Source organism: Conger conger, chromosome 5, assembly GCF_963514075.1.
Source record: "Conger conger chromosome 5, fConCon1.1, whole genome shotgun sequence".
Taxonomy (NCBI): Eukaryota; Metazoa; Chordata; class Actinopteri; order Anguilliformes; family Congridae; genus Conger; species Conger conger.
The window spans coordinates 37447204-37457799 of NC_083764.1; the positions used below are offsets into that span (position 1 = coordinate 37447204).

The 10596-nt window shown below is 42.3% G+C and overlaps 1 protein-coding gene across 1 annotated transcript; it reads right to left on the bottom strand.

The window, feature by feature from the left end:
- Window positions 1-281: 281 nt before the first annotated feature.
- cenpw (centromere protein W) lies at window positions 282-2551 on the bottom strand. Its single transcript, XM_061243941.1, has 3 exons — window positions 2329-2551; window positions 1715-1828; window positions 282-412 (listed from the first exon to the last, which is right to left on the bottom strand). Exons 1-3 carry the CDS (start codon window positions 2413-2415, stop codon window positions 386-388), a joined length of 228 nt encoding a protein of 75 aa, XP_061099925.1. The 5' UTR covers window positions 2416-2551; the 3' UTR covers window positions 282-385.
- Between the last annotated feature and the right edge of the window lie 8045 nt (window positions 2552-10596).

The window sequence follows — 10596 nt, forward strand, 5'->3', positions numbered from 1 at the left end:
CAGAATAATTCCCACCCTCATGTGCAAGCCCGCATAATGCATGCATACATATACACCATTCGCATTTCTGACCAAGTGCTACTATTATTTTACTGATCTAGATCTCTTGGCCTAAAAGATAGCATTATGCTATTCATATACTCCATTTGTATCATCGGTGGATTTAAGATTATTTTGTGTGTATGGAGCCAAGGAGAAAATGTTAATACTTATTAATATATTAGTATAGTATTAGACTTTCCAAAAGTCGTTTAGGAGTGGGATATTTAATGTGATCCATATTACATGCCATTTCTCTTTATTGTGTATGAATACAAACCCATTCAAGAGAAAGACAAAAAATGTTATAAAATAAATGACAGGGGTCTTCCCAATCTCTTCCACTTCATCCTCTGGCCCCTTTTAGCAATTTCTGAAAAAACAAAAAAAATGATAAATATTCTTCAGGAACATTCACTTACAAACATGGCATATTCGCATATATAATAACGAATGACAATGGAAAATAAATTGGTCGATTACACTATGTATGCAACGTATGCAAGGTAACCCATATCAACCCAATCAAAGCAATTTGAATTGCCCTGTGTTCTTTTTACACTGAAGATAGTTCTTAATGACCTTGGCTGTGTGTTTAGGGTCGTTGTCCTGCTGCAGAATTAATTTGGGGCCAATCAGATGCCTCTCTGATGGTATTGCATGATGGATAAGCATCTGCCTGTACTTCTCAGCATTGAGAAGACCATTAATTCTGACCAAATCCCCAACTCCATTTGCAGAAATGCAGCCCCAAACTTGCAAGGAACCTCCACCATGCTTCAATGTTGCCTGCAGACACTCATTCTTCTGCTACAGCCAAATATTTCACATCTTGACTCATCAGTCCAGAGAACCTGCTGCCATTTTTCTGCACCCCAGTTCCTGTGTTAGATAAACCTGTAATTGTACTGGCTGAGGGGTGACATGGCTCAGGCAGTAAGAGCAGTCATCTGGCAGTTGGAGGGTTGCCGGTTCGTTCCCCCGCCCGGGCTGTGTCGAAGTGTCCCTGAGTAAGACACCTAACCCCCAAATGATCCTGACGAGCTGGTCGGTGCCTTGCATGGCAGCCAATCGCCATCAGTGTGTGACTGTGTGTATGAATGGGTGAATGAGAAGCATCAATTGTACAGTGCTTTGGATAAAGGCGCTATATAAATTCCAACCATTTAACTGATTAACCTAATTTAAATAAAGTTTAATTTGAAATGCAGGTTGGTTCGAAAGCATTATGGTGAGAAATTCTTTTTGGAGTTTTTGGGACAGTTTTATGGACATTTTTTACACAATCCACTTTGCCCCCTTGTGGTTGAGTCGTGAAAGGTGTTGTGTTCATATTTATATCATACAAAACACTGATGTAACAAAACCGCAAAACAGCGATGCTAAATAGATGCTTATCCGCCTCTTATGTGCAAAGCAGGGCAATCAAACTCCAGCCTCCCTCGAGAGTTTACAACTCACCTCGCCACAGACTAAAAGGCACATTCGAACAATCACATTTCTGGACGGTATAAGCCTCTTCTTTCATTTAAGTCTTCAACAATGTGTGTGCAGAAAAGTTTGAGATATTTACACTTTTATAGGACTAGTACAAAATAGGTGGGAAATTTCCCTCTAGGGGGAAGTTGGATTTCAGGGTACAAAAGTGAAGTTGATCAACTCAGGGAATGATCACCTTGGAAACAGCCTTGATGTGCTGCGATTTGATGGTGGCGCTCTTATTTTCGAAGGCTTTGGCCCTTGATTCCTCTGCAAGACGATGCAGAAACATCAGCACATTCAGCTGTACCTTCGGTGAAAGAGGGGGGATAAAACAGGAAATGACAATCCGTCTCCATGTTAAAAGCCACGTATATATTTGTGCCACGGATATATTTTCCATAACATTCGTCGCGCTTCTTCGTTTTAAAACACACGCTGAACTCACACACGTGGTCTGCAGAGTTGTGGATAAATTTAATGTAGTCAAAAAAGTAAAATGAATGTCAAGTAAGCGGTTAGCCGTTACCGAATCGTTCTTTGAAGCCTTGGAAAGCACTTCCATAACGTTAACTGACTAGCCACCTTACATCGGTCGAATAAGTAAGGCTAACGTTAATAATGGAGATATAATAATGCAGTGGACCTTTTCAGCATATCATCTCCAATTCTCACTCAAACCCAGGCAAAGTGGGCTATACGTGGCGTCGGGTTGATAGCTAGCAAATGTTTATATTCGACGTCTTGCTTCCCAATATACAGCGTTTGAAACGTAGCCTATTTTAGCTAACTTTAGCTCACGTTACTCACCATTAAATCTGCATTTGTGCCGATTCTAAAATGAGGTTTCTTTTTCATAAGAGATTTCAGGTCTTTCCTTCGCGCTTTCCCCAACATATTTTGAGATATCAATTCTAAACTGCCGAAATGCCTTTTATCACAATTTTAAATTTCCCAGGCGCTTCCCTTCTTCTTCTTCTTCGATTTTTTATGGCGGTTGGTCAACATAGATTGGTTCATTACCGCCACCTACTGAATGTATTACTTTTTCAGTCTTCTTCTTCTTCCCGTTTAAATGAGGATAGTACCAGCGTTAAGGTGCATTACCGCCACCTAGTATGTTGAGTTATCTACAGGTGTCCCCTTCAAAAGTAAAATGAAAAACTGCATTACAGTTCAATGCCTTAACCAAAGGGGAAAAAATCACTGAACACCAATTTATTTTTTATCAGTCCAGTTTCTTTCAAATAATGGAACAGACTCGCTAACCCAAATACATTTTTAGACTCAGTTCTTCCACTCCAAGCTTCCTGATTTCCTTCTTTAATGTTTCTGGTTCTCAGTACTTTTGGCAGTGAAAAAAAATCAGCTCCACGCATTCCTCTCTTTGACAGTGCTCACATAATCCTGTAGGATGTTTGTTTGTTAAGTGCAGTGTTTTATTAAGTCTGGCATGTCCTACCCTCAGCCTTGTTGAGATGTTCTTTGGTGCTCCCTTTAGCTGTCCTCACTGTGCCCACTTCTTGCTGTACTGCATACAGGTGTCGTCCTGTGTTTCCTGTATCCCAACTGTGCTGTATATGTTCATGATCTCTTCATGTTTCAGAGACTGTTTTGCTAATGCATCCACAATTTAATTGACCTTTATGCCTCTGTGAGTTGGTATCCACATACATGTTATCAATTCATATTTCTAAATCTGTACAGAGTTTCATATATCTCATGAACTATATCCTGTTGACTGTGAGTTGTAAATGACTGCAATGACATTAATGCAGAACACAAATCTGTACAAAGAATAACCTAATTTGTAACTCTTCTATCCACTGTAATATTGTTGCAATTGCCATAATCTCGACTCTGTATATGGACAAATGATCTGATGCTCTTGTCAGGCTGGTATGCAAAAATTTGGTATGCTGAAGACCTGTGCTCCCTGTATTAGGATCCTTTGTCCATCAGTATATACTGGGACAAATGTTTTATCTCATCTCAACTATTTTCAACCAAGACTGCAATATTTCTAAATCCTTTTTGTACCTGCATTTTTTCCACAATATACAGTCCCCTCCAAAAGTATTGGAACAGCAAGGTCAATTCCTTTTCTTTTTGCAATACACTGAAGACAATTGAGTTTAAGGTCAAACGATGTACGTGAGATGACAGGTCAGAAGTTCAGCCTTTATTTCCTGGTATATTTATCTAGATTTTTAAAACGACTTTAAACATATCACCGCTTGCCTTTTTTGGGCATTACGTATTGGGGCCTCGAGAGGGCGCTCTTGTCACATTCACATTCAATCACTGATTGCACAAAGATTGGGTAATCGCAGGTCTATCTGATCTATATAAGTCTTTCCGAGACTCAGGGCTTGTTTGTTACTTCCCATTTCTCATTGCATGTTTCAGTCTTTTATTTTTGTTTGTGTACTAATGTGGATGAACTATTTACCTGTTGTAGTGAAGGGTATGGGAGCTGAACTCGCAGAAACCCTTCATCATTTTGGGGTGATGAGGGCAGTCATTCTCACCTTCACCTTCACATTTTATTTTGTGCAGAAATAGCAGCTGTTTGTCTGTTTCCGTAGCAAGCTGGTTCCAAAGCTGACAGCCGTTTTAGGTTCGTTTGAGTATAGCCAGGTGTTTCTTTCTGTCACTTTATTCAAAACACTTTGTTTTTGTTTATGTTTATGTATGTTATTGTACATACCGCACAATGGCCACATTTATCAAACATGACCCGGGCGACATTCACCATGAAGCTAAACAAATTTCAGGAGCCATTTCTCAAGAATTTGTGGAAATTTCTTTTTAAGCCAATTAAATATAATTATTCATATCATATAAAAACAGGCAACTGAACATTAAAACGGGTGATGCTTCATTCGGGTAATCCTGACTAATTCATTCTTCATTGGAGTTGAATATAAATTAGAGCGGAAAAGATTCCAGGAGTGCTGTTAGTGCCCTGTGCTTTTATTATTCCTTTTGGGGGATTTTGTGTTTTTAATTTCTGAGTAATCAAAAGTAGTTTTCCGTCCTCAGCCAGGCAACTTCTGGGTGCATCGCAACAAAAAAAAAATAGTGCCAATTCTAGAGAACAAATGGTATATTTATCATAGAGCCTATCCCAGCAAACATTGGGCGAAAGGCAGGTTGCCAATTACGCATACTAAAGCTGACATGTCTATTAAGAAAATAGGTTTATTTTGAAAAGAATACATTAAATACAATCATAACAAAATTTTAAAAATCACTATAAAAATGTGCAGAGAGAGACCGAGAGAACAGAAAGGTGTCTCCGTGGGCCTACTTCTAAACACAGGTGTTAGTATTCTATTGATAAATAAACATTTCATGCACTTGTTTTTGGCATGAGTGCTAGAATGGGTAGGAAAGTAATAAGGGCGATATCAAGCTATTCAGCTACATGAAGTGTCTGCCATGAACTGTCTGCCTTTAGTATCCAAATGATGAAGTTACATTTATTTATGTAAAATGGTTTGGTGGCCTGCTGTAAGATTGTTGATGTATTATGTGAATTAAGCCTGTCTCTCATTTTACTCCAAGGAACTCCCTGTTGCTCTATCAATACCATGTCATTCACCAATTTAAACCACCCAAAGAGATGATTTAGAATTAATCCCCAACCAAGATTTAAATTTAATCCCCAACTTGACTTCACTAATGTACCTGCCACAGACAATATTTGATATTTGGCCGGGGCATATTTTATTCCCTATTCTCATTTATTTGCAGTGGGACTACGCATTTAAGATCTGTGTTTTTGTTATGTTATTGTTTTTGTACACTGGAAAAAGGAAGTGAGAGACCAACACAGAGCTGCTGCAATATTTGGAGAGGGCAGCGGTTCATGCAGGACAGCTGAGAAATGAACAGGGCCTTACTGCAGAAAATAGAAGTGGACACAAATGGGTTGCTTGGGCTTGATGCACTTCTTCACAGTGATGGAGACTCAATCTAACAAATAATGACAGCACAGCAACCACAACAAACTTATTGTAATTGCACATTTTTATAGTGATTTCTTCTTATTTTGTGATGATTGTATTTAATGTATTCTTTTAAAAATAAACCTATTTTCTTAATAGACATGTCAGCACACCCTAGTAACTTCCTACAAACACCATTTACTACCACCTAGCAACACCCTATCAACCGCTTTAGCGACCACCTAGCAACACTCTAGCAACCACCAAGCAACACCCTAGCAACTGCCTACAAACACCATAACAGCCGCCTAGCATTTTTTGAGAGATTATAGGGTAAATCTTGTGATAATTTTTGCATATTTTATTAGAAATACAAAACCTAAAAGTAATTGACCACACCCTTTTCAATGCTATCTCTGGGAAACAGGAATTCCAGAAAATTTCTTGCGGTATCATTTTTCTGTAAAATTATTCCTTAATATGTTTCTTGGTGCATTTATTCTAATGTCCAATCATAGTAAAGGTTCAGATTTACAGACAGATCAAAATTACATACACCACATCCTCAACCTCTCCCTCATCAAATATTTTTTGCTAAACACCCTGAGTTGGACTATAGGGGGGCCGGAATGATCTATGTTTTGTGCTGATTATCATGCACACATGATTCTCGTTTCCCCTTGTTACCTGTTCTATATAAACCTGTTTCATCTGTTTCTTTTTTCAGTGGCAGATTGTAATGTGCTCCTACCATTCGCTCCAACGTTTTCGTTGTCTGATTTTCCGAGTTCCCACCTGTTTTGTTTTCTAATCCTTCTGGATTCTCCTTCTGTTCGTGTATGACCTGCAGTTCTTAGACTTTGTTTTGGATTCCCGGTTTGTGTTTTTGAATTTTGTTTCTGTTCATCTGCCTGTTTGGACTGCCTTCTGCTTATTTAACTTTTGCCTGTGACTGTGGCTACGTTTTGTATTTCCTTTGTGTCCGTTCGCCCTGCTACTGAACCTTTGCCTGGATTATGGTTTACGGACTGTCTTGACTTCACACTTATTTGAATTTCTTTGAGTTTGCTAGTGGGTTCATTGTTCTGAAGCCTGACAAATGTTGTTTGCAAAAGAAAAAAGCAAGATATCTGATGATTTCCCTGGCTGGGTGGCATCACTTAACCTGTGAAGGAACCTGCGCAGAAAGAATATGTATTTCATCCAAAGAAAGTAGTGGGTTTACATGTTTACACAGCATATATTATCATCCATCCATCCATCCATCCATCCATTTTCACCCACTTATCCAGAGTCGGGTCACTCCGAGCTCCCTCCGGATGTCCGAGCTCCTCACCCTATCTCTAAGGCTGAGCCCAGCCACCCTACGGAGGAAGCACATTTCGGCCACTTGTATCCGCGATCTTGTTCTTTCGGTCACTCCCCAAAGCTAGTGACCATAGGTGAGGGTTGGGACGTAGATCGACTGGTAAATCAACCCCTCTTCACCAGAACTGTAGAATCTCTCCCCACCTTCAAGCGCAAACTGAGTTCCCTGGGGGACATGGTCGAAAGCCTTCTCCAAGTCCACAAAGCACATGTGGACTGGATGGGCAAACTCCCATGACCCTGGCAGCAACCCCACTAAGGTAAAGAGCTGGTCCACTGTTCCACGACCAGGACAGAAGCCATATTGCTCCTCCTGAATCCGAGGTTCGACCATTGGTGTAATAGTGTAATATCCCGATAATTGGAGCACAACCTAAGGGGTGACATGGCTCAGGCAGTAAGAGCAGTCGTGTCGAAGTGTCCCTGAGCAAGACACCTAACCCCCAAATGCTCCTGACGAGCTGGTCGGGGTCTTGCATGGCAGCCAATCGCCATCGGTGTGTGTGTGTGAGTGTGTGTATGAATGGGTGAATGAGAAGCATCAATTGTACAGTGCTTTGGATAAAGGCCCCTTCTTGAAAATGGGGACCACCACCCCGGTCTGCCACTCTGCAGGTACTGTCCCCGACCTCCACGCGACACTGAAGAGGCGTGTCAGCCAAGACAGCCCGACAATGTCCAGAGCCTTTAGCATCTCAGGGCGATTCTCATCCACACCCGACGACTTGCCGCTGAGGAGCATTTTGACTACTTCAGCCACTTCCGCCAGGGATATAAGTGCAGATTGCCCAGAGTCTTCGGGCTCTGCCTCTTCCACAGAGGATGTGTTGTTCGGGTTCAGGAGCTCCTCGAAGTGCTCTTTCCACTGCCCGACAACATCCCCAGTCCAGGTCAGCAGTTCTCCTCCCCTGCTGAAAACAGCCTGAGACAAGCCCTGCATCGTCGGATGGTTTGCCAGAACTTCCTCGAGGCCAACCGAAAGTCTTTCTCCATAGCCTCCCCGAACTCCTCCCATACCCGGGGTTTTGCTTCAGCGACTGCCGAAGCCGCAGCCCTTTTGGCCACCCGGTACCTGTCTGTTGCTTCAGGGGACCCCCAGGCCAACCAAGCCTGAAAGGCCTTCTTCTTCAGTTTGACGGCCTCCCTCACCGCTGGTGTCCACCAGTGGGTTCTTGGGTTGCCGTCCCAACAGGCACCGATGACCTTCTGGCCACAGCTCCTGCTTGCTGCCTCTGCAATGGAGGCTTTGAACATGGGCCACTCGGACTCCATGTCCCCAGCCTCCCCCAGGATGCACTAGAAGTTCCTCCGGAGGTGGGAGTTGAAGATCGCGCGGACGGGGCCCTCTGCGAGATGTTCCCAGTTCACCCTCACTACACGTTTGGGTTTATCGGGTCTGTCCGGCAGCCTCCCCGGCCACTTGAGCCAACTCACCACCAGGTGGTGATCAGTTGATAGCTCTGCTCCTCTCTTCACCCATGTGTCCAAGACATATGGCCACAGGTCTGATGATACGACCACAAAGTCGATCATCGATCTTTGGCCTAAGGTGCTCTGGTACCAAGTACACTTATGAGCCACCCTATGCTCGAAAATGGTATCCGTTTTGGACAATCCATGACCAGCACAGAAGTCCAATAACAAGACACTGCTCGGGTTAAGATCAGGCAGGCCATTCCTCCCAATCACCCCCTTCCAGGTTTCTCCGTCGTTGCCCACGTGAGCGTTGAAGTCACCCAGCAGAACATCCCTTTCCAGGATGCCGCCCAGTGACTCCATGAAGGCCGGAAACTCTGGTGCATCAGCAGAAACGACAGTCAGAGCTTTCCCCCCAGCGACACGTAGTCGCAAAGGGGCGACCCTCTCGTTCCCCGGTTGAAACTTCAACACAGTGGCACTCAGCCGGCCCTCTCCAGGAGTTCTGGAACCAGTGCTGTGCGTGGAGGTGAGGTTCCCTTTTCCAGGCGAGGTAGCTTGGTAATTGTGTGGCCCTATCATGGAGTCTTTGAATCACTCTTAGTCTGGCCCCTCCCCCGGGACCAATTTGCCTTGGGAGACCCTACCGGGGGCTAATGCCCCCGACAACATAGCACCCAGACTCACTGGGACACACAAACCCCTCCACCACGTTAAGGTGGCGATTCCTTGGAGAGGCACCTTAACGTGTTGAATGGATCATGTTAATAATATCATCATTACACTAGGACTCGGAACTGTACTGTCCTCTCAGGTCGACTTTTGCACTTGTTCTTGTGTTTGATTTGCACTTTGTTGTACGTCGCTCTGGATAAGAGCGTCTGCTAAATGCCACGTAATGTAAAGTAATGTAATCATGTTAAATGGATTGCAAAAGGTTTAGACTACCTGTTTTAAATACCCGTTGTCGCCAATTTGGTGCCTATTGATTCACCTCAATCTTCAATTTGATTGGTAACATTTTAACCTCTTTTTATGCAGTCCCTTGCTAATATGTGCACAATGTGAACATGGGACCTCTTCATGGTACACAGATATTTCTGACAAAACGTGGCAAAAGAGGGGGTTCAAAAGCTGAGTTTGGCCGGCTCACATGAGGGCGGAGTGAGGACTCAGCAAGGGGGGTTAGTGTGATCGCTTCATACAACAGCACCCCAGACGCCTCAAAATCGCAGTTGTGGGTGGGACGATGTAGTTTGGAGAATGCGTGTTGTTTTCTGGATCACCTGATCCATCTGGGCCACTGAGGGACGGGGTGTATCCCTAGCTAACACACGGCCAATTGGAATAGAGAGTGTACAATTGGCTACTAAATAGTGAGAAAAATTTGAAACAAAATTTTTCAAAATTAAAAATCTGACGAGTGGGTAACTAATACCTTAAAAATGACACTTGGTGAGGAATTGGAAACAAAGCATTCCTACCACCAGGCAAGAAGGGACTGCTGATGAAACTTAGTGTAATTGTTAGCTTATTAATTAAATAACTGCATTTCAAAATAAAGGGAAGACCACCATGGAATATAAAGGGAATGAAGTACCATACAGAATTTGGGTCTGCGGGGCACCTTTTAAGCCAACAAAAGTGTTTATAGAATCAATACACTTCAGAACTTCAAGACGGCCTTCTGCCCTTCTATTTGAAAGCACTGCTTGTTTAACTTTGCGTGAGATTTATTTTTTAATAACAATCATTTGGAAATGGTTTGGACTCAACCAATTATTGCTCAATGTTAATAGATCAAACTTCATTATCTTTTCATGAAAAAATAAGAAATATTGTAAATCAATTTGTAAAGTACTAATTATGAAATCTCACAAGTCCAGCCAGCCAAATTTCTTGGCATCCTAATTGATAAAAAGTTAAACTGGAAAGAGCACATCCAATAAGTCTGTAGAGAAGTAACACAATCACTCACCTTCAGTAAAATAAAATCATTTCGTTAACCAGTCCTGTCTTTTAACTCAGTACTACAGCCTCATTTACCTTCATCTTCCATATGGCAATAATTCATGGGCTGCCACATACCCCACCTCTCTTCACAGAATCTTAATTTTGTTTAAAGAAATTGTAAGACTAATTATCCATTCTAACCTTATGAACCAATTTATTGCTAAACTAAATACTGTCCATTTTCGGTCTTGACATTCATATAACATGCTCTTTCATCTACATATATTTGCATCACCCAGAATCCCTTCCAAAACCTTGCCACAATCTATTCTGCCTCAATTCACAAGTTCAAGAGCACTAGATATGCCAAAAACATTAATCTCCCACT

Excerpts from the sequence above, each read along its gene's own strand:
- cenpw (XM_061243941.1), bottom strand. The coding sequence starts at position 2,415 with ATGTTGGGGAAAGCGCGAAGGAAAGACCTGAAATCTCTTATGAAAAAG. Across the intron at positions 1,829-2,328 it reads GCACAAATGCAGATTTAATG|GTACAGCTGAATGTGCTGAT; the intron begins GTGAGTAACGTG and ends CTTTCACCGAAG. Across the intron at positions 413-1,714 it reads ACATCAAGGCTGTTTCCAAG|AAATTGCTAAAAGGGGCCAG; the intron begins GTGATCATTCCC and ends TTGTTTTTTCAG.